The sequence below is a fragment of the Erythrolamprus reginae genome, chromosome 3 (assembly GCF_031021105.1).
Source record: "Erythrolamprus reginae isolate rEryReg1 chromosome 3, rEryReg1.hap1, whole genome shotgun sequence".
NCBI classification, from domain to species: Eukaryota; Metazoa; Chordata; class Lepidosauria; order Squamata; family Dipsadidae; genus Erythrolamprus; species Erythrolamprus reginae.
In genome coordinates this window covers 256520554-256542989 of record NC_091952.1, presented here as the reverse complement: position 1 = coordinate 256542989, position 22436 = coordinate 256520554, and the positions used below count along the sequence as shown (strand labels likewise).

Sequence of the window (22436 nt, the reverse complement as noted above, 5' to 3'; positions counted from 1 at the left end):
GGATGTTTAAAGCTGTGGCGAGTTTTTGTCCCCCACCCCACCAGAAAATATTTTCTAATCATTGCTTTACGCGTTGTGGCCACATATAGGAAGAAAATGGGTTTCTCAAGAAGGGTGAATTTAAAAGTCGGGAGAAACACTTTTTTGCCTCCCCCCATTTGATAAATTGAAGTAGTCCAAAGGCGCCTAGAAGAAACCAATGCAGCGCCACTGAAGGGGAGGGAAATGAGTGGAATGGTCTACTAAGACGAAAGAAGTGGGGGGAGGGGAGAATTTATTTATTTATTTATTCATTCATTCGATTTTTATGCCGTCCTTCCCCTTAGACTCAGAATTCATCCCTGGGATAGGCAAGGTTGGCTCTTCTATGATTTGTGGACTTCAACTCCCAGAATTCCCGAGCTAGCATGACTAGCTCAGGAATTCTGGGAGTTGAAGTCCACTAGTCATAGAAGAACCAACTTTACCTCCCCCTGGTATAGGTGAGAATAACCTGGATGGGAGAAGAGAGATGGGCATCTTCTGCAAAGGTTCCAACATCTGGATACCTCCAACCTCTGCATTAATCTCACTCCCAGATCCTGATCAGAAGCATCAAAATTGGAACAAGTCTCAGCTTTAAAAGCAGCATATAAATCCAATTAATAAATACACAGACCAAATCCACATATCAAAGGATAAGGTCTGAAAATACAGGATTAATTAAATTAAATTTCCCAGAGAACTGCATGGTCACAAAAATAAATATACACACAGTTTTGAAGTGTCACACTAGAATCAGGACTACTGACAAGCTGCTGATCCAGTTCTACAGAGGAATCGTTGAGTCTGTCATCTGCACCTCTATCACTGTCTGGTTTGGTTCTGCAACCCAACAGGACTGACACAGATTTCAGAGGAGAATCAGAACTGCAGAAAAAGCAATTGCTGCCAACCTGCCTTCCGTTGAAGACCTGTAGACTGCACGAGTCAAAAAGAGGGCGGGGAAAATATTTACTGACCCCTCACATCCTGGACACAAACTGTTTCAACTCCGACCCTCAAAACGTCGCTACAGAGCCCTGCACACCAAGACAACTAGACACAAGAACAGTTTTTTTTCCGAACGCCATCACTCTACTAAACAAATAATTCCCTCAACACTGTCAGACTTTCTACTAAATCTGCACTTCTATTCTACTAGTTTTTCTCATCATTCCTATCACCCACTTCCTCCCACTTAGGACTGTATGACTGTATGACTGTAACTTGTTGCTTGTATCCTAAGATTTTTATTAATATTGCTTCTTCATTGCTTATTTTACCCCTATGACAATCGTTAAGTGTTGTACCACATGATTCTTGACAAATGTATATTTTCTTTCATGTATACTGAGAGCATGTCCACCAAACACTGGTGGTGAGACCACATTTGGAGTACTGTGTTCAGTTCTGGAGACCTCACCTACAAAAAGATATTGACAAAATTGAACGGGTCCAAAGACGGGCTACAAGAATGGTGGAAGGTCTTATACATAAAACGTATCAGGAAAGACTTCATGAACTCAATCTGTATAGTCTGGAAGACAGAAGGAAAAGGGGGGACATGATCGAAACATTTAAATATGTTAAAGGGTTAAATAGGGTTCAGGAGGGAAGTGTTTTTAAAAGGAAAGTGAACCCAAGAACAAGGGGACACAATCTGAAGTTAGTTGGGGGAAAGATCAAAGGCAACATGAGAAAGTATTATTTTACTGAAAGAGTAGTAGATCCTTGGAACAAACTTCCAGCAGACGTGGTTGGTAAATCCACAGTAACCGAATTTAAACATGCCTGGGATAAACATAGATCCATTGTAAGATAAAATACAGGAAATAGTAAAAGGGCAGACTAGATGGACCATGGGGTCTTTTTCTGCCGTCAGTCTTCTATGTTTCTATGTTTCTAAACACAAATTCCTTGTGTGTCCAATAACACTTGGCCAATAAAATTCTATTCTATTCTATTCATTTGTATACCCCATGTATACTGCTCCTAAATTCAAACTGTTTTGCTGTCTGTATTTCATTTTATTTATTCTTGTGCAGCTCTGGCTCAAGTTGTAACTCAAAATTATTCTTCTTTTTGGCAGGAGAGTATATTTTATTTTTCTCCACCTTACAATAAAAGTATACAAGATTGGTGCGCGACGGGTGCCCAAGATTTTTCCCGTAGATTGCTGAGTTTTGAATGTTTTTGGCTGAAGAATGGGTACAGCGCCACTGCTTTGATTGACATTTCAGGCGTATTACAGTGTGCACTTTGCGCATGGAGGGAAATGGAATGAGGACACTCATCTCTAGCCTTCACCATAACACCAGTCAATGATCTACTGACCACTGGCACAGTTGTGTCAAAATGAATGATACCCAGATGTCACCCTGTTCATGTATTGGTGTTGATGCACATATAAACAATAAAAACATATAACAAAGAAAAAGGAAAGCTTCCCTTGTAGCTACCTCTAGCTGCAAAACAGGTTTGTAAGTGGAAAATGGTTCTTGAGAAGAGGCAAAAAAATCGTGAACACCTGGTTCTTATCTAGAAAAATTCATAAGCAGGTATTCTTAGGTAGAGGTACTACTGTATACAGTATATATATATATAAAACAAAGAAAAACCCAAGCCTCCATTGTAGCTACCTCCAGCTGCAAAATAGCTCTTGCTTTCAAAAGGCCGAGGAAAGAAGACCAAGCAGAGATAGGAAAAAAAACAAACCCAAGCAATGGAGCCATCATCGTTTATTCCGCCAATGAGACAAGTTTGGAATGATTTGCACCCAGGTTGTAATAACCGGGTTTACCTGGAAGCGGGCACGATGCCACCTGTGTTTGGTGACATCCTCCAGAATCACAGCCTTTTGTCAATGACAATATGCACGATGGGCAAATGAGCCAATAGGCCGCCACCATGCCGAAGTCCTGGCCATTTTCTCCCATAGTCCCCTGCTCCTCCAGCTGCCGCTGTGAACCCCATACGCAAGAGGGGGGGGCCCACATCCAGAGGGAACTTCTTTGACAAGAGACGTGGCACCCATCATCCTCCAGGCACACCTGCTACCTGTTGCCCAGTTCACGGGCTCGGCTGGTGGCTGCCTCTACGGCGTTCATGACCGTAGCTCGCAGGGACCCCTTTTCCAACTCGTGCAAGGCGTGGATGGTGGTGCCGCCCGGAGTGCAAACGGCGCTTCTCAGCACCGCGGGGTGGTCTCCGGTCTCCAGCAACATTTTGGCTGCTCCCTGCAGGAGGGGAGAGAAATCAAGACTTTCAAATTAAGGGATGGGATGGACGGGGCATAAAGTACCAAGAGAATATTCCACATTTGGAATCCTGTGTTCAGTTCTGGAGACCTCACCTACAAAAAGATATTGACAAAATTGAACGGGTCCAAAGACGGGCTACAAGAATGGTGGAAGGTCTCAAGCATAAAACGTATCAGGAAAGACTTCATGAACTCAATCTGTATAGTCTGGAGGACAGAAGGAAAAGGGGGGACATGATTGAAACATTTAAATATGTTAAAGGGTTAAATAAGGTCCAGGAGGGAAGTGTTTTTAATAGGAAAGTGAACACAAGAACAAGGGGACACAATCTGAAGTTAGTTGGGGGAAAGATCAAAAGTAACATGAGAAAATATTATTTGACTGAAAGAGTAGTAGATCCTTGGAACAAACTTCCAGCAGACATGGTTGGTAAATCCACAGGAACTGAATGTAAACATTCCTGGGATAAACACAGATCCATCCTAAGATAAAATACAGGAAATAATACAAGGGCAGATTAGATGGACCATGAGGTCTTTTTCTGCCGTCCATCTTCTATGTTTCTGTTTCTAGTAAGAGAGAAGCATTAGGACAGGGATGGTGCACTTATGCAGGCCCCTTACTGACCTCTTAGGAATCAGGAGAGGTCAACAATGGAGGATTTAAGGGTCAGGTTTTGGGGGTCAGGGGATGATACTACAGAGTCTGGCAGTGAGTTCCAGGCATCAACTACTCGGTTACAAAAGTCGCATTTCCTGCAGTCGAGTTTAGAGTGGTTCACTTTAAGTTTGTATCTGTTGTGTGCTTGTGTGTTGTTGTGGTTGAAGCTGAAGTAGTCATTGACAGGAAGAACGTTGTAGCAGATGATTTTATGGGCTATGCTTAGGTCATGTTTAAAGCGACATTTCCCAGTGTAGGTGGAAATAAATTGGTACTTTGAGGAATATTGTGACTCGTTTTCTGATTTACTTTGGATGTTACCTGGAACCTTGACATGCATGGTCTTCTGCTTGGGCGAAGAGGGTGGGAGTAGATGACCTCCCAGGTCCCTTCCACCTCTGTAAATCTTTTAAAATCCTCACCCCCTTACCAGCAAAGTCTGAGCTGCAATCTTGTTGGCCAGCGGGCCGGGCATTCCCATCTTCACCGCACCTTCTGCCAGGGCTTCCGCAAACATGTAGACCTGTGACAAGGAGAGGAAACAAATCACGGTCCAAGCCAGTGATGGCAAACGTATGGCATGGGTGCCACAGGTGGCACGCAGAGCCATATCTGCTGGCACATGAGCTGTTGCCAGCCAGCTGGATTTTGGCTCTCGCAGAGGCTCTGGAAGGGCGATTTTGGCTTCCAGAGAGCCTCCAGGGGGGTGGGGGAGGGTGTTTTTACCCTGTATTCCCAGAGAGCATATAATGGGGAGGAGAGGGAAGGTGCTCTTTGCAAAAGAAGCCACCATTCATGTCTCCAGTGGAGAAGAGCCTGTGAAGAGTGTTTTTGCCTGACAAAACTGGATACAGTACTGGACATTCATAGGGTTAATAATACTGCAAGTAGACTTTGGCTCGAGAAGCAACTGTGTGGGACTTTATCAACCTGGCCTCACGCCTGAATTTTGGCAGGGAAGGAGAAGGAGGAAAAGGAGGAGGAGAAGAAGAAGAGGAGGAGGAGGAGGAGGAGGAGAGAGGGAGAATGGAATGGAAAGGAAAGGAAAGCGAAGGGAAAGGATGAAAAGAAGGAAATGGAAAGGAAAGAGAAGAGAAGAGAAGAAGAAGAGGAGGAGGAGAAGGAGGAGGAGGAGGAAGAGGAGGAGGAAGAAGAAGAGGAGGAGAAGAGGAGGAGGAAGAAGAAGAAGAGGAGGAGGAAGAAGAACAACAACAACAGCAAGTAGTAGTAGTAGTAGTAGTAGTAGTAGTAGTAGTAGTAGTAGCAGCAGGAAAACTGATGGAATGGAAAAGGGGAGGAGGGAAAAAGGAATTAAAGGATTATATGTGTACGATATTGGACTGTGTAACTACTATTGCTTCTGCCTATCTGTATATAATAATATTGTTCTGTTTTGTTCTGATTCATTGACTGACTAACCCTCATTGCTACAATACATTGGCCTGCATTGGCTGCCGATCAGTTTCTGGTCACAATTCAAAGTGTTGGTAATGACCTTTAAAGCCCTGCATGGCATTTTAGCAGAATACCTCCGGAACCGCCTGCTACCGCACAAATCCCAGCGACTGATAAGGTCCCACAGAGTTGGCCTTCTCTGTGGCAGCCCCAACCCTCTGGAATCAACTCCCCCCCGGAGATTAGAACTGCCCCCACACTCCTTGTCTTTTGTAAATTACTCAAGACCCATCTATACTGCCAGGCATGGGGGTGTTGAGACACCTTTCCCCCAGGCTTTTTTATATTTATGTTTGGGTATGTATATGTTGTTTGCTTTTTTAAATATGATAGGGTTTTATGTGCTTTTTAATAATAGATTTGTTTTCGCTGGAATATTGTTTTTATTTACTTACTTACTTACTTACTTACTTACTTACTTACTTATTTATTGGATTTGTATGCCACCCCTCTCCGGAGACTCGGGGCGGCTAACAGCAATAATAAAACAATGTACAATAATAATCCAATAAATACTAAAAAGATTAAAAACCCATTAATATAAAAAACCAAACATACATACAGACATACCATACATGAAATTGTAAAGGCCCAGGGGGAAAGAGCATCTCAATTCCCCCATGCCTGCAGCAGAGGTGAGTTTTAAGAAGCTTACGAAAGGCAAGGAGGGTGGGGGCAATTCTAATCTCTGGGGGGAGTTGGTTCCAGAGGGCCGGGGCCGCCACAGAGAAGGCTCTTCCCCTGGGTCCCACCAAACAGCATTGTTTAGTTGATGGGACCCGGAGAAGACCCACTCTGTGGGACCTAACTGGTCGCTGGGATTCGTGCAGCAGAAGACGGTCCCTGAGATAATCTGGTCCAGTGCCATGAAGGGCTTTATAGGTCATAACCAACACTTTGAATCTTCGGAGAGGGGTGGCATACAAATCTAATGAATTGAATTGAATTGAATTAATTCTACTTAAAGTTTGTTGAAGGTTTATTATATTACCTAGACATTCTAACAGTCCAGTTCAACAAATGTCTTTGTAAATAGACTCTTGTTCCTTTTGAAACCTTTGTGTTTGAGTTTTAATTTGGGGCTAATTAGCGGCCGGCTGCCGTCCACGACAGAAGAGTTGTGAGTCGAGGAGTCCCCGTAAAAGAGGCCGTTGAGGGGCCCAGCGGAAACTCACATAAGCCACGCCACTGCCACTCAGTGCCGTGTGGATGTCGATGTAGGACTCGGGAGCCTCTTCACACAACCCGCAAGGGGCCAGCAGGGTCTTCAGCAGTGAGACCTCCTCTTCTCCCACGGAGGACCCTCGAGAAAGCAGGACGGCCCCCGACCGCACCTCGCAGGGAAGGTTGGGCATCATGCGTAAGACCCGCGTGCCCTCAGGTAGCATCTGCCAAGGAAGGAAACAAGGACCCCCGATGAGAAACCCCCCCATGGCAAACTCACCCTGCTGCAGGGTGGATAAAAATCCCTTAATTTGAAATATTCAAGCAAAAAAACATGTGACACACACACACACACACACACATATATATATATCACACATATATTTGCTGAATATTTCAAATTAAGGGATTTTTATCAATTAAAATTAATTATCAATTTAATTTTAATTTTATCAATTAAAATTAAGGAATTTTCAAATTCAGCAAAAAAAAATGTGACATATATATATCACACATATATTTGCTGAATATTTCAAATTAAGGGAGACTAGGATAGATCTATTTCGGCCTTATTTGGGCCTCATCAGCTAGCCATACCCACTGGGACTTGAACCTGCAACCTTCGCCTTGTAAGGCAGAGCATTATCCTCTAGGCTACAGTATCCAATCCCTTCAGCTCTGTACCAGGGAAAGGTTACATATTTTTGTGTCGAATCACCCTGGTGTATTGAAGGAACATCACAGCTCCTTATTTGCCTCTCGGCCCAACCCAGGGCCATTTCCAAGGCAGTTAATTTTATTGATAGCCGACAATTCTATCTGTATGTGTCACATGTTTTTTTGCTGAATTTATATTTATTTATTTATATATATATATTATTTACATATATATATTCAATATATATATATATATATTTGTTTTCGTAGATTTTCACGGGTACAGGTATGATGGTCTTGGTATATTCAGGTTTCTTCCTGTGTAGGATTTGGAAATTTCTGGCAATGTTTCGACGAGCTCCCACTCGTCATCTTCAGGCTGGTGTTTCTGTCCTTGTTCTAGGGCGAACAAGGACAGAAACACCAGCCTGAAGATGACGAGTGGGACCTCCTCAAAACATTGCCAGAAATTTCCAAATCCTACACGGGAAGAAACCCGAATATACCAAGACCATCATATATATATTGAGATATATATATATCAATCACATATTTTTGCTGAATATTTCAAATTAAGGGACACTAGGATAGCGCTAGTGGTCTTATATGCCTACTACTGTATTATGTTGTGGTTAGCTCTGGCCCAGCTCCTGCCCCAAGGACTGTGGATGTGGGGGAGACATCCACATGCTGCAGGTCTGTTTTGCCCCCCCCCCCCCGGTGGAATCTGCTGATGAAGGCTCTTCTGACCAAGAAGACATGAGTGACAGGGAGGAGGAGAGTGTGGCAGACAGCTCAGAAGGAGAGCAATTATCTAGCTCCTCCTTGTATTCAGAACAAGAGTTAATGATACAGCCACGCATGCGGAGAGCGATGCATAGGCAACAACAACTGAGAGATTATTATCAAAGGAAAGGAGGCCACCTGTGGTTGGGTGGGGCTGTGGTCATTAGTGAGGCTGCTATAAAGAGCAGCCTGTGGGTTTGGCCATTGTGGAGGATTATCTGATCGTTGTGTTTCGTGACTGCTTTACTGACTTTGACCTTTTGTGTGCTGATTTTTCCCCGCTTGGAAACTAAACCAGAGCAAAGTGTGTTTCACTTTGTGGAAGAAGAAGGACTGTGAATTGCCTCACAGCTGCAAGCTAAGTATCACAGAACTGATAAGGGACTTGTACCAATTACCGGTTTGTTTGGAGACCAGTGCTCTTTGCTATACCAAAAGAGGGCTTAGGTTCAGTGAATTTTCATTATAAAGCACATTGTTTTGAATTTTCAAACGTGTGTGTGTCTGAAATTTGTACCTGTGAATTTTTGGGAGGATTCTACCAGAGAGCTCGACAGAACGTATTATATTATATAGATGTCACAGCTGTGACAGGTAAAAAAATGCAGGTGCTTATAACAGGACCTTCTTCACCATTGCATTTGAATATGTGCGGTTTGGATTTACACACGGATTGCTTCTCACATGGACAATTATCTGTTGCATGTTCTAGAGTCGGGAAACCAGACAAACCAGACTGAACCACAGCAACCAGTGGACAGCTAGTAACAAATAAATTTAAATAATAAATGACCCGCTGCCTGCAAGGGGTATCAGTCCTTCCATTCCCCACCGTCCAGTCAGAGCGGAAGAAGCTTCTGGGGTGAGAAGTGAAACATCTTCAAAAGAAAAAGTAAACTCGTAAACTCCTTAAAACCCACCTCTGTCGTCAGGCGTGGGGGAACTGAAACATCTCCCCCTGCCTGTTCTGTCTGGGTCACTCCGGAAGCCAAGACCAACCCAAAAAGAGAAGCCAAACACACCGGTAAAAGGCAAAGGCAGTTTATAAAATTTAAGAAAAAACACAGGTAACAGAAAATGTCCTTACAAACAGGAAAACGCTGTATCTTCAGATATATCCACGAAGGCAAAAGTCCATGCAGCAATACAGGATTCTTGCTGCCAAGACGAGGCTGTAGATAGCAGACCTACACCTCCCACGGGTCTTCCAAACTGCTGGGCCACAAGCCAGGAACAGAGATGCCGAGAACAAAGCAGGACACCGTAACTCCAACTGATAACACTCCACATGGCTTCAAGGGCTTGCCTGCCTTTTAAACCCTGCTATTCAGTGCTGATAATACTTCTTTAATTGCTCCTTTCTTTGATCTGAACGTCTCTGTCGCAGGTCAATGATGGCTTGTGCTTCATCACCTAATGACTCCAAACTACTGGCTGGGGAGAGGCCCCCCCCCCCCCCGGGCTCTCCTGCTGTTCTCCTTCGTCCCATTCCTGACTGTCCTCTCCCCCATCCGACTGCTCAGCCCCCTCCTCTTCGCTGTCATCCTCCTCCGGGCATGGAGCCAGCAGAGACACAGCCGGTCCCTGAGCAGCCTCAGGCTGAACCACAGCACTGCCTATGTAGTTTTTTGTGTATGATATGGTTGTATGTATGTTTTCATATATTGGGGTTTCTTGTTTTTTTTTAGAATTTTTAAATGTATTATTGTTATTTTAGATTCTAACTATTAGATTTGTCATTTGTTTTTATTATTGATGTAAGCCGCCCCGAGTGTACGGAGAGGTGCGGCATACAAATCTAATTAATAATAATAATAATAATAATAATAATAATAATAATAATAATAAGCAAAGTCCAGTTGCCTCCTGAAAAAAGCACCTTGGGGACATCTACCCATTTGCTTTTGAGGGGAACTCACCTCTTCCAGCGTCCGGAGGGGGACTCCAGCTGCCATGGAAACGAGGACGTGGTTGGTGGTGACTGCTGGGTTGATCTCCTGCAGGACCTCCGGGAGGATGTGGGGCTTGGTGGCCAGGAATACGAAGGAACACTTCTCCAGCACCTCCAGGTTGCGGTGGGTCGTCCGACATGCAAAGCCCTTGGGTTGGGAAGGAAGGAAGGAAAGGAGGGAGGGAATGGGTTGGGGGGAAGGGAAGGAAGGAAGGAAGGAAGGAAGGAAAGGAAAGGAAGGAAGGGAGGGAGGGAGGGAGGGAAGGAAGGAGGGAAGGAAGGAAAGAAGGGAAGGAAGGAAGGTAGGAAGGAAAGAAGGGAAGGAAGGAAGGAAAGAAGGGAAGGAAGGAAGGAAGCCTTAGCAACACCCCAAATTCCTCCAGCGGGACCCCACATTTCCGCCCAAAGAATGAACCCAATTCCTCTCTATAATCCCAGCAGCTTCAAAGGATGATCCCCAACCTGGATTATAGGAACCTGCATTGCGGAGAGTTGGGAAACGCTAACTGGGAATTGGAGGTCCTATAATCCAAGAAGCTTCTTCAGCTCTGACCGAATGGAAGGATTGATATCCCTTGCAGACCGCTGGTCATTTGCATCCTTTTAGAGGGTCGTTGAGGCCCCTTGGAGGTTTCTCTGTGTCCTCAGGGTCACCCGAATGGTGCAAATGTTTCCTGTAGTCTGCAATTACTAAAAAACTAGGATCACGACTCAGGTAACTTTGTGGACACAGATAAACAGCCAAGTGGCCTCAACGGCCATCTAAAAGGATGCAAATGACCAGCAGCCTGCAAAGGATATCAATCCTTCCATTCCCCACCATCCAGTCAGAGCAGAAGAAGCTTCTGGGGTGAGAAGCGAAACGTCTTCAAAAGTAAAAACAAGAAAGCTGAGCATCGCCCCCTAGAGGCAGAAACGACCGGGGAAAACTTTACCTTTATACACTGTCCCCCAAAATAAAGGGAACCCTTAAACAACACAATAGAACTCCAAGTAAATCAAATGTCTGTGAAATCCAACTGTCCACTTAGGAAGCAACACTGACTGACCATCAATTTCACCTGCTGTTGTGCATATTCAACTTTGTACAGAACAAAGTAATCAATGAGAATATTTCACTCATTCAGATCTAGGATGGGTTCTTTGAGGGTTCCCTTTATTTTTTTGAGCAGTATATATATTTACCTGGAATTTGTCCAGATTCCTGTTGGTTGGAGCACTGGCCAGGATATTGACAGCTTGGACTTCTCCTGTAATGAGAGGGGAGGAAAGATGACAATAATTAATAAACTAATAAAAGATGACAATAATTAATAAAATAATAAAACCTATTACGAGCTCACTGAGTTCTAACCTTCACAACAGGGGATAGGTTGTCACACACACCCTAAAATCTAGTTAATAAGAATGGAAGCTGGCTGAAGCGTAGACATCAGAGAGTTATTGTTAATGGCGAGTATTCTGAGCAGAAACAGGTTACAAGCGGTGTGCCACAAGGGTCTGTTCTGGGTCCTATTCTTTTTAATGTGTTTGTGAGTGACATAGGGAAAGGTTTGGTAGGGAAGGTTTGCCTATTTGCCGATGACTCTAAAGTGTGCAATAGGGTTGATATTCCTGGAGGGGTCTGTAATATGGTAAATGATTTAGCTTTACTAGATAAATGGTCAAAGCAATGGAAACTGCAGTTTAATGTTTCCAAATGTAAAATAATGCACTTGGGGAAAAGGAATCCTCAATCTGAGTACTGTATTGGCAGTTCTGCGTTAGCAAATACTTCAGAAGAGAAGGATTTAGGGGTAGTGATTTCTGACAGTCACAAAATGGGTGAACAGTGCGGACCACCAACTCTGCGGAAGAGCAATTCATCAATCTCTTTTTTTCATTCCTGTTATGTTCCCCTCCTTCTGTCTCCACTTCCTTGCTAAATCTCATACGTCCTGCCCATTGTCTCCAAGATACTTTTCTCAAAATGCAACTGGACTAGGGCTTGGGGTTTGTTTGTTTTTTGAAGGGGGCAGGGGGGGAGGAGGACAAAAGGGGAAGAGCCTTCTCTGTGGCGGCCCCGACCCTCTGGAACTAGCCAGAACTGCCCCCACCCTCCTTGTCTTTCGCAAACTCCTCAAAACCCACCTAGGCGGTCAGGCATGGGGGAATTGAGACATCTTCCCCGGGCCTATGCAGTTTATGCATGGTATGGTTGTGTGTATGTTTGCTTTTAATAATGAGGTTTTTAGTGTTTTTTTAAATTATTAGATTTGTTGCACATTGTTTTATTATTGCTGTGAGCCGCCCCGAGTCTATGGAGAGGGGCAGCATACAAATCTAATATAGTAAAATAATCACACAATCCATTCAAACCATACACAAACCAAGATATACCGCTTCACAGTGCTTTTACAGCCCTCTCTAAGCGGTTTACAGAGAGTCAGCCTAAATTGCCCCCAACAATCTGGGTCCCCATTTTACCGACCTTGGATGGGTGGAAGGCTGAGTCAACCTTACTACTAGGATAAGAGGGAGAAAGAGTAAGGAGAAGGGCGAATGGAGGGAAGAAGGAACGAAGTAGGAGGGGGAGAGAATGAATAAGGAGGTAGGAGGAGGAGATGGAGATAGAAGGAGGGGAGTATAACGGAATGAAGGAAAAAGACTGACGAACAGGATTAAAAACAGGTGCAAACCAGGATATTGACTTTTGATTGATTGAACTAAAAATGTATAAACATGTACATTGTTGACCTTTAAAGGTTGACATAAAAATGGAAAATTGCGAAGGAAACTTTTTAAAAAAAAATTACCCCAAAAAGGAAAAGAAAGCTTCATAAAAGAAGTCTGCTGATTGACGTCGGTATGGTACACCGCTGTTGTCCCTCAACCACGTCAAGTTAAAGACGGGTGGACTTCAACGCCCAGTATTCTGAGAGTCAAAGTCCAGACCTCTAGAAACGGCCATGGTTGAGGAAACCGAGTCCGGAGGTGGGTTAATATGTCCGGAAGAGGTTGCTTTCCAAACCTGTGGCAGTTAATCTTCTAACCAATGAAAGCTTCAAGATCCCAGTAGATCGGACAGTTACCATCTGATCGCCAATAGTCCGTTTTTGGCCAGGGCGCTCCAGACCGCGATGGCGAACCATCCTCTCTTGGATTTGCAAGATGAAACCTATCCGCCGGTTCGGCTTTAGCCTGGCTTCCGAGGTGTCTCTGGAACTCAAGTAGCCTTTTCTGTCCGGCGGGATGCCTTCTATCGGGACACGAGCCGCGGAGGGCTCTCTTCGTGGCCTCCGCTGGAATTCCCACCAATTTGGGGTGCCAGCGGCTTCCATGTCCTCCGGGGTTGTCTCGCAAGGATAAGGCATCAGGACGCTGCAGGACAGTCGATCCTGAAGGGGGCAGATTCCACAGAAATAGTACTCTCCCGCAAGATCCCTCCGGTGCGGTAGCGGATTGCGTATCGGTAGCGCCTGCCAGATTGTGCAATTTGTGCGCGACCGCTCCGGTGGCCGCCCTATTTTTGGCTCCATGTGAATGCGCAGGAGCAAAATCTTGCATGGGGACATGTGCATGCGTGAGATTTCGGCAACTCCCCCCAGAGATTAGAATTGCCCCCACCCTCCTTGCCTTTCATAAGCTACTTAAAACCCACCTCTGCCACCAGGCATGGGGGAATTAAGATTTCTTCTCCCCTAGGCCGTTACAATGGTATGCATGGTATGTTTGTATGTGTGTTTGGTTTTCTATATTAAGTGGTTTTAATTTGCTTTTAGTATTGGATTATTATTGTATATTGTCTATGATTGCTGTTAGCTGCCCCAAGTTTTCGGAGAGGGGCGGCATCTAAATCCAATAAAACTTTAAACTTGAAGCTGCGTGCGCAGCGCACCCGTAGCAAGAGTAGTAACATTCCACCCCTGGACCCCTTCCAACTTGCCTTCTGGACTAAATTAGCATTTGTATAAAATCTTAACTCCTGTTGGAGAGTGGTGCGGTGGCCTAAAGGTGGCGCTCTAGGCTGTGAGTTTGATCCTAGGTAGATATTTCTCTCTCTGGGCACAATGAGAATATATTTGCCGAATACAACTCCGCAATGGCGACAGGGAACGGCAGTGGGCCAGTCGACACTCTGCTAGCTGCATTCAGTTGCCCAGACTCCACACCGCAATAAATTATGGGGTCATTAAAGGGAGATTGATTAACTCCTGTTGGAGAAACAGGTGGCAGTCATGGCCGCGAATTAATGTTGTACGCTATTCGCGGCCTTTCTTGGACCAGGATTCCCTGTGCTTAGTCTCTGGTCATCTCACAACTAGATCATAAGTAGTCCAGACTTAACAACTACAACTGAGCCCCAAATGTAAGCTACTAAGTGAGAATTTATTAAGTTCTGTCTTCGGAGAGGGGCGGCATACAAATCCAAGTAATAAATAAATAAAATAAATAAATAAATTTGTCGACAACCTTTCTGGCCACCGTTGTTAAGCGAATCAATGCAGTTGATAAGTTAGTAATCTGGTTGTTAAGCGAATCAGGCTTCCCTGTCGATTTGGCCAATCAGAAGGTGGCAAAAGGGGATCACATGACCAGGTGGGGATTCCTGCTAACATCCGCTACGGGTGCAGTTGCCGGGTGACCGGCGAGTGCGCGCATGCACCAGAGCAGGATTTGGCTTCTGCACATGTGCAGGAAGCAAACCTTATGCGAAGATGCATGGGCATGCAAGATTTCGGCGGGTTTTTGGCTCCTGCACATGCGCGGAAGCAAAAATTCACAGAAAATTGCCAAAATCTCGCACACCCGTGCATTAAGATTTTGCTTTCTGCGCATGCGCGGAAGCCAAATCTCACTCTGACGACCGGTCACCGTCGTAAGTGTGAAAAGTCATTGGGGCACAGCAATGAACACCCCCACCCCCCAGTGTTTGTTCTGCAAGAAAAGGAAATTAATTCAAAAACAATACGAAGTTATCAGTACAGTGATGCCTCAACTTACAAACGCCTCGTCATACAAACTTTTCGAGATACAAACCCAGGGTTTAAGATTTTTTTGCCTCTTCTTACAAACTATTTTCACCTTACAAACCCACCGCCACCGCTGGGATGCCCCGTCTCTGGACTTGCCAGCGAAGCACCCGTTTTTCCCCTCCAGCAAGGGGAGTCTCAGTGAAATCGCAGCATCGCAAAAACACAGAGGTCCGGAGGTGGGGTTTTGAGGACTTCGGTGTTTTTCCGATGCTGCAATTTCACTGATGCTCCCTTCGCTGGGAAACCCCACCTCTGGAGTTCCGTTGCCAGTGAAGCACTCGTTTTTGCGATGCTGGGATTCCCCTGCAGCATTGCAAAAACACAGAAGTCCGAAAGTGGGGTTTCCCGTGGAGGGGAGCCTCAGGGGAATCCCAGCAGCGCAAAAATGGGTGCTTCGTATGGCAAAAGGGATGAATTTTGGGCTTGCACGCATTAACCGCTTTTCCATTGATTCCTATGGGAAACATTGTTTTGTCTTACAAACTTTTCACCTTAAGAACCTCATCCCAGAACCAATTAAGTTTGTAAGACAAGGTATCACTGTATCTGATTAACTGGAAGGTACCATGGCAGTCCTCGAGTTACAATGGTTCACTCAGCGGCCGTTGAAATTTACAAAGACATTCAAAAAAGTTAGTTGTGACCAATTTTCAAAAGTTATGCCTGTTGCAGAATCCCCAAAAACCAAATGGTCAAAATTCAGATGCTTGGCCAGTGACTCATATTTACGACAAGCAAAACCCATGGAGTAGCCAGACTCATTTAACAATCAGTGATTCATTTAACAAACGTGGCCAAAAAGGGGTCATAAAACGAAGCAACGTTGTCACTCAGCAACATAAATTTTGGGACACAATTATAGCCATTAGTCGAGGACTAACTATACTGTACTTTCCTCCTGGTTATTCCACTTGCATTTTGGACACTGTCCAAAGAGAACGCAAATGCCCCAAACCTATTTTTGTGCCTTTAAAAAAAAATTGAGTGTATGTACTTTGATTGGGCAAAAGGTTTCAAATCTAAAACCTTGTTATGGATTTTGATTTCATATATTTTTTAAAAATTGCAGCACCTTTGGAACATTTCCTGTGTGAAAGGAACAGCTTGTTTTGAATTTTAAAAAAACCCTCTGTTATTCTAATTTTAACTCTCTGTCCAGATAAAACCCTGTTATGGGGCCAAGGTGATATAAATTTATATATAATTCAAATTAGCCTTCCATTTATATAAATTCCCCAAATAAATACCAGAACATAGCAGTTTTCTAGCCAAGTTGCCATTTTTACGTTGTGAAATCAAATTTCAGACAACGAAAATGCATTTTTAAAATCCTGTTGAATAGGCCTTGAAAGTTGGTTCAAGGTTTACAGTTTGCAAGCCACCTTATCAATTCTTGAACCATACGTACCTTTTCCCATGACCATGCATCTAATTTTCTGAGCATTACTCACACAAATACAGTGGTACCTCATGATATGAACCCCTCGCCATACGAACAATCCGAGATACGAACCCGGGGTTCGGAAATTTTTTGCCTCTTCTTCCAAACTTTTTCTGTCTTACAAACCCCCCCGCCGCCGCCAAGAAGCCCCACCGCCCGGCTGTCACTTTTTGAAACAGCCGGGGGGCTTCTCGGCGTCCTCCCGAACCCGAACGCCAAACCCGAACTTTTGCCGACCTTCCGGGTTTGGCATTGGGAGAATGCTGAGAAGCGCCCGGCTGTTTCAAAAGGTGACAGCCGGGCGGCGGGGGTTTTTTTGCATTTTTTTTCTTTCACGCATTAATTCATTTTACATTGTTTCCTATGGGAAACAATGTTTCATCTTACGAACTTTATCAATTCTTGAGCCATACGTACGTTTTCCCATAGAAACATAGAAGACTGACAGCAGAAAAAGACCTTGTGGTCCATCTAATCTTCCTTTATACTATTTCCTGTATTTTATCTTAGGGTGGATCTATGTTTCTCCCAGGCATGTTTAAATTCAGTTACTGTGGATTTACCAACAACGTCTGCTGGAAGTTTGTTCCAAACATCTACTACTCTTTCAGTAAAATAATATTTTCTCACGTTGCTTCTGATCTTTCCCCCAACTAACTTCAGATTGTGCCCCCTTGTTCTTGGGTTCACTTTCCTATTAAAAACACTTCCCTCCTGAACCTTATTTAACCCTTTAACATATTTAAATGTTTCGATCATGTCCCCCCTTTTCCTTCTGTCCTCCAGACTATACACATGGAGTTCATGAAGTCTTTCCTGATACGTTTTATGCTTAAGACCTTCCACCATTTTTGTAGCCCGTCTTTGGACCCATTCAATTTTGTCAATCTCTTTGTGTAGGTGAGGTCTCCAGAACTGGACACAGTATTATTCCAAATGTGGTCTCACCAGCGCTCTATATAAGGGGATCACAATCTCCCTCTTCCTGCTTGTTATACCTCTAGCTATGCAGCCAAGCATCCTACTTGCTTTTCCTACTTTTCTTGAACCATACGTACGTTTTCCCATGACCGTGCACCTAATTTTCTGAGCATTACCCACACAAGTAAGTTAGTTTCTTCCTTGCTTTAAAATTGGGCATTCGGAAAATATGAAGAAAACAAGATTTGATGATGCTAAAAGTTTAAAAACAAGGTTTGCTGGAAATCAGCCCAAAGGTCAAGAATCGGGTTAAACCTGGGTTCCTTTTTTTTTAAAAAAAAATTGTCTTGTCATAATTTCCTTTTAGATCAAAGCAAAATTTCCAGAGGTTTAGAATCAGGCAAGTGGTTGTCAGTTAAATCACTGAGAAAAACAGCCGGAAAAAAACAAGCTGAGATTTTTCCATGACTGCAGTAAATTTCCACAAAGGCAGTAAAATTGTTTAAATTTTGGTCCTACAGGAACAAATCTGCCTCTTCCTTTATAGCAATATCCCCTCCCTCATTTATTACAGGCAGTCTTCAATAACTTACAACCACATTTTTGTCGCTAAATGAAGCATGTAGGTGAATTTTGCCGCTTTTTACGACCTTTCTGGCTGCAATTGTTAAGTGAATCACAGCTGTTATTAAGTTACTAACATGGTTGTTAAGTGAATCCGCTTGTGAAAAGGACGCAGAAGGGGATCGTGTGACTCCAGAACGCTGCAACTGGTCGTAAATATGAGTCGGTTCTCAAGCGACAGAATTTCAAACACTTGACCACAGTCCTCAGTGTGAAAAGTACGGTTGTTAACTGAACGGTCACTATATAAAACATTGCAACTCAAGGAATAGCTGTAACTTTAGGGGTTTTAGAATATAACTCGTCGGATTTTAATATGATTTTAGATTTGATGGTTTTTTAGTGTTTTAAATGTTAGATTTGTCACACATTTTGTGTTTGTCTTGTTGTAGATCACCCTGAGTCTCAGGAGAAGGGAGGCATAGAAATATAATTTGGATGTATGGATGTATGGATAGATAGATGATAGATAGATAGATACATTTCTCTCTCTTCTATCTATCCATCCATCATGCGCCCCCACCCCCCCACGCACCCATCCATCTATTCATCTATCTATCTTCTCTCTCTCATCTATCTATCTATCTATCTATCTATCTATCTATCTATCTATCTATCTATCTCTATCTACCTATCTACCCTCTTTCTTTCTCTTATCTATCTATCTATCTATCTATCTTTACCTATCTATCTATCTACCCTCTTTCTCTCATCTATCTATCTATCTATCTATCTATCTACCGTATCTATCTATCTATCTATCTATGAACCTATCCATCCATCCCTTTCTCCCTCTATCTATCATCTATCTACCCTCTCTTTTTCTCTCCTACCTACCTACCTACACATACATACATGCATACATACATACAAATTAGATTTCTATGCCGCCCTTCTCCTGAGACTCAGGATGATCTACAACAAGACAAATACAAAATGTAAATAGATAAGATGAATAGATAGCTAGATAGCTAGATCTAAATTGATCAAGGAGAAAAGCAACCTAGAACTGAGAATAAATTTCCTAATTAACAATTAACCAACAGAACAGCTTGCCACCAGAAGTCGTGGGTGCTCCGTCAGTGGAGGTTTTTAAAGAAGATTGGACAGCCATTTATTTGTATGAAATGATATCGGGCAGTGATGGCGAACGTTTTTTGCTTCAAAAGGATGGGTGTGCATGTGCTAGCATGCGCGCACAAGCCCACACCCATTCCCTATCCCCCACAGAATGTTTTCCAAGCCCTGTGTCTTTGCAGGGTTTTTTTAATTGCTCTAACTTGCTCTGAGTAAGTATCTTTCCATCCCTAACCAGCTTGCAAGCTCTTTCATTGTTATCCTCTGTAAAGAAGAACATTTTCCAAGCCCCAAGTCTTTGCAGGGTTTTTTCCATTGCTCTACTTGTTCAGACTGTTTCTTTCCAGATGCTAACTATGTTCCCAGCTCTTTCATTGTTACTCTCTCAGAATATTTTTTTTAAAATTAAGCCCTTAACCAGAGGATAAAATAATGTGCTAGCCAGATGAATACCTGGTACGCAGGTTCTTTTCCCTATTTTCCTCCCCCCAAACTAAGCTGCGTCGTATACTCCAGTGTGTCTTATTCTCCAAAAAATACGGTACTTCCTGAAGTACAGGAAGTCCTCAACTTATAACCGTTCATTTAGTGACCATTGAAAGCTACAATGGTACCGAAATCAGTAATTGATGACCGTTTTTCAGACTTACGACTGCTGTAGCATCCCCAGTCACATGATTCAAATCCAGGTGCTTGGCACCTGGCATGGACCTATGGCAGTTACAATGTGCCCGGTTCAGGTATCCTGTTTTGTGACCCACGGGCAAGCAAAGTCAATGGCAAAGCCAGATTCACTTAACGACGGTGCTAGTAATTTAGCAACTGCAGTGGTTCACTTAATAACTGGGGCAAGAGAGGTTTTAAAATGGGGCAAAACTCGTTTAATCATTGAATCGCTTAGCAATGAATATTTTGGACTCAGTTCTAGCCATAAACCAAGGACTTGCTATATTCTGCATAAGCCAACTTTCTAGTCACCAGGATTGGGAGGTGAATTTATGTTTGGGACAGGATAAAATGGGATTTTATAATTTTTCTGGGATTGAGGTGGAAATACTCTTCCTTTTTTCCAGCACAAGAACAATTTTAGATGATTTCAAAGGCAGATTTCAACTGGGGAAAAATACTTCCCAACAATGAAAACCACTTGACAGTAGACCCCTGTTGAGTGGATACAGGGTCAACTAGCTGACCTCAAGAGCTTCCCGTTCCAGCACGCTGTTTTAGATCTTAAAGTGTTCCCAATTGTGACCACTTTAAGAGGGTTGACTTCAACACCCAGAAAGCTTGCTGGGGAATTTTGGAAGTCCTCTCCTCTTAAAAGTTGCCTCCTTAAAATGCCCCTCCTTCCAGCAGCGGGAAGGGCCCAGTTTTAGTGGCTCCTCTAAGTAAGGGATCCATCTTAGGGTCCCTTTGTAAGTAAGAAACAGGTCTTAGGTTCCCCTCTAAGTAAGAGACATGTCTTAGGGTCCCCTGTAAGTAAGAAACAAATCTTAGGGTCCCCTTTAAGTAAGAAACAGGTCTTAGGGCTCCCTCTAAGTAAGAGACACATCTTAGGGTCCCCTCTAATAATAGAGACGTCTTAGGGGTCCTTTAAGTAAGAGACACATCTTAGAGTCCCCTTTAAGTAAGAAACAGGTCTAACTAAGAGATGCATCTTAGGAGCCCCTCTAAGTAAGAGACGCGACTTAGGGTCTCCTCTAAGTAAAGGGCTCTTCTTAGGGACCCTTTTAAATAAGGTACTCCTCTAAATAGGGGACCCCCGCTTAGAGACCCTCCCTAAATAGAGACCCCCCCCCACTTAGGGACCCCTCTAAGTAACAGACAGGTCTTAGGGCCCCCTCTAAATAAGTGACTCTTCCAACTGGGGGCGGGGGAAGCACTCGGCGTGCCCAGGTGCAGCCCGCGTCCCTCGAGGCCCTTCCTTACCTGCCAGCAGCATCGCCCGGGCCACGGCGCTGGCCATTCGCCCGGCCCCGATGAACCCTACGCGAAGCTCCCGCCGCGGCTCCATGACTCTTCTGCCCGGCTCTTTCCCCCCCTCCGTCCGCACTAGCCTTTTGGTTTCGCCCCCGACACGCCCCCCGCCGGACGTCACACGGCCAAGCCCCACCTTGTTTCTGCTCGGGCATCGCAACGCGGGAGGGAAGGTGCGTATGCACCACGCCCCTTTCCGGCGGAGCACGGCAGCGATTGGCCGGGCTCCCGTGATGTCACGCAGCCGGACATTTAAAAAGCAGCCGCGCGGCTCCGGGCCAGCTCCGTCTGAGGGTGAATTCGATCGGTAAGGTTCGGGGTCGATCGCCTGGCTCGGGCCCGCTTGCCTTCCACTCCATCCCGGGCTCCGAAGGGTGATTTTTTTCCCCTCCCTTCTTCTTCTCTTTGTCCCTTACCCAACTTTTGGGTCATTTTGCCAAACCGAGTTATGCTGGTCTATGGATGGGGGACCACGATGAGATCTCTGGGGTTAAAAAAAAACATTCATAGGGAAAAGGGAATGGCAGTTTGCAAAGCAAAGTTTCGGGAAAATGGGACTTGGGAAGTCGCCGAGAACTCAGCTTCTTTTACAGTTTTTTTTCACCCAAAGGTTCTTTTTTTTAAAAAGAGGCAACTGGATTTTCTGACAATTAGGGTTATGGGGTCTTATTTACTATTGTTTTTCGACTTCCTTTTTATATTACTGTACTATTGTATTGTTTTTTACTGTTGTAAACCACCCTTAGTCCTATGGGTTTGGGCGGCATAGAAGTCAAATAAATTAAAATTAAAGTAATTAAATTTATTCTTTCCCCTTCCTTCCTTCCTTCCTTCCTTTCCTTTTTTCTTTTCTTTTTTCCCTTTTCTTTTTTAATGCTGCCCTACTCCCAGAGGACTCTGGGCGGTTTACAACCAAATGCACATAAAATGCGATATAAAACCCCACTAAAAACAGTGCAAAACAATTTAAAACTAGTAATTAACATAGAAACATAGAAGATTGACGGCAGAAAAAGACCTGGTCCATCTAGTCTGCCCTTATACCATTTCCTGTATTTTATCTTAGGATGGATATATATTTATAGATGTTTAAATTCCGTTACTGTGGATTTACCAACCATGTCTGCTGGAAGTTTGTTCCAAGCATCTACTACTCTTCTACTACAATTAAAACAGTTTAAAAAAAAAAAACTTTTGACCTCCAGATTCCTAAGAAGTCAGTAAGGGACATACATAAGCGCACTAGAGTGCCTTCCGTCCCCTGTCCTATAGTCTCTCCTGTATCTCTATATCCTCTATAACATTCATTGTGTATTATTGTGTATTGGACAAAATAAATAAACAAACAAACATGCATGTCTTCCTTGGTCTTCAAAAAGCACCTTTAGGTGACTTGAGAATCTTTTTGGTTTTTGCTGTTTGGAATA

The 22436-nt window shown here is 43.9% G+C and overlaps 2 protein-coding genes across 6 annotated transcripts in view; one reads left to right on the top strand and one right to left on the bottom strand.

Moving 5' to 3' along the window:
* Positions 1-2744: 2744 nt before the first annotated feature.
* On the bottom strand, positions 2745-21116 carry PYCR3 (pyrroline-5-carboxylate reductase 3). Of its 3 annotated transcripts, XM_070748386.1 has the most exons (7): positions 20962-21098; positions 13026-13331; positions 11140-11204; positions 9923-10102; positions 6572-6784; positions 4372-4464; positions 2745-3257 (listed from the first exon to the last, which is right to left on the bottom strand). In XM_070748386.1, exons 1-7 carry the CDS (start codon positions 21044-21046, stop codon positions 3075-3077), a joined length of 1125 nt encoding a protein of 374 aa, XP_070604487.1. In that variant the 5' UTR covers positions 21047-21098; the 3' UTR covers positions 2745-3074. The 3 variants fall into 3 exon arrangements, with proteins under 3 accessions (XP_070604487.1, XP_070604489.1, XP_070604488.1); XM_070748388.1 differs by lacking the exon at positions 13026-13331 and having other exon boundaries at positions 20962-21116; XM_070748387.1 differs by lacking the exon at positions 6572-6784 and having other exon boundaries at positions 2976-3257; positions 20962-21099.
* A 135-nt stretch (positions 21117-21251) lies between these two features.
* Positions 21252-22436, top strand: part of LOC139165255 (protein brambleberry-like) — a 52817-nt gene continuing 51632 nt past the window's right edge. For 2 of the 3 annotated variants that reach the window (XM_070748385.1, XM_070748383.1), the window contains exon 1: positions 21308-21383. The gene's annotated coding sequence lies outside the window, so the exon portion shown is untranslated. Of the gene's footprint in view, positions 21384-22436 lie in introns of all 3 variants that reach the window. The other variant, XM_070748384.1, reaches the window with a different exon arrangement.

Excerpts from the sequence above, each read along its gene's own strand:
- PYCR3 (XM_070748386.1), bottom strand. The coding sequence starts at position 21,046 with ATGGAGCCGCGGCGGGAGCTTCGCGTAGGGTTCATCGGGGCCGGGCGA. Across the intron at positions 13,332-20,961 it reads CCGGGCGATGCTGCTGGCAG|GATCGACTGTCCTGCAGCGT; the intron begins GTAAGGAAGGGC and ends TGCCCCCTTCAG. Across the intron at positions 6,785-9,922 it reads CCCTCCGGACGCTGGAAGAG|ATGCTACCTGAGGGCACGCG; the intron begins GTGAGTTCCCCT and ends CTTCCTTGGCAG.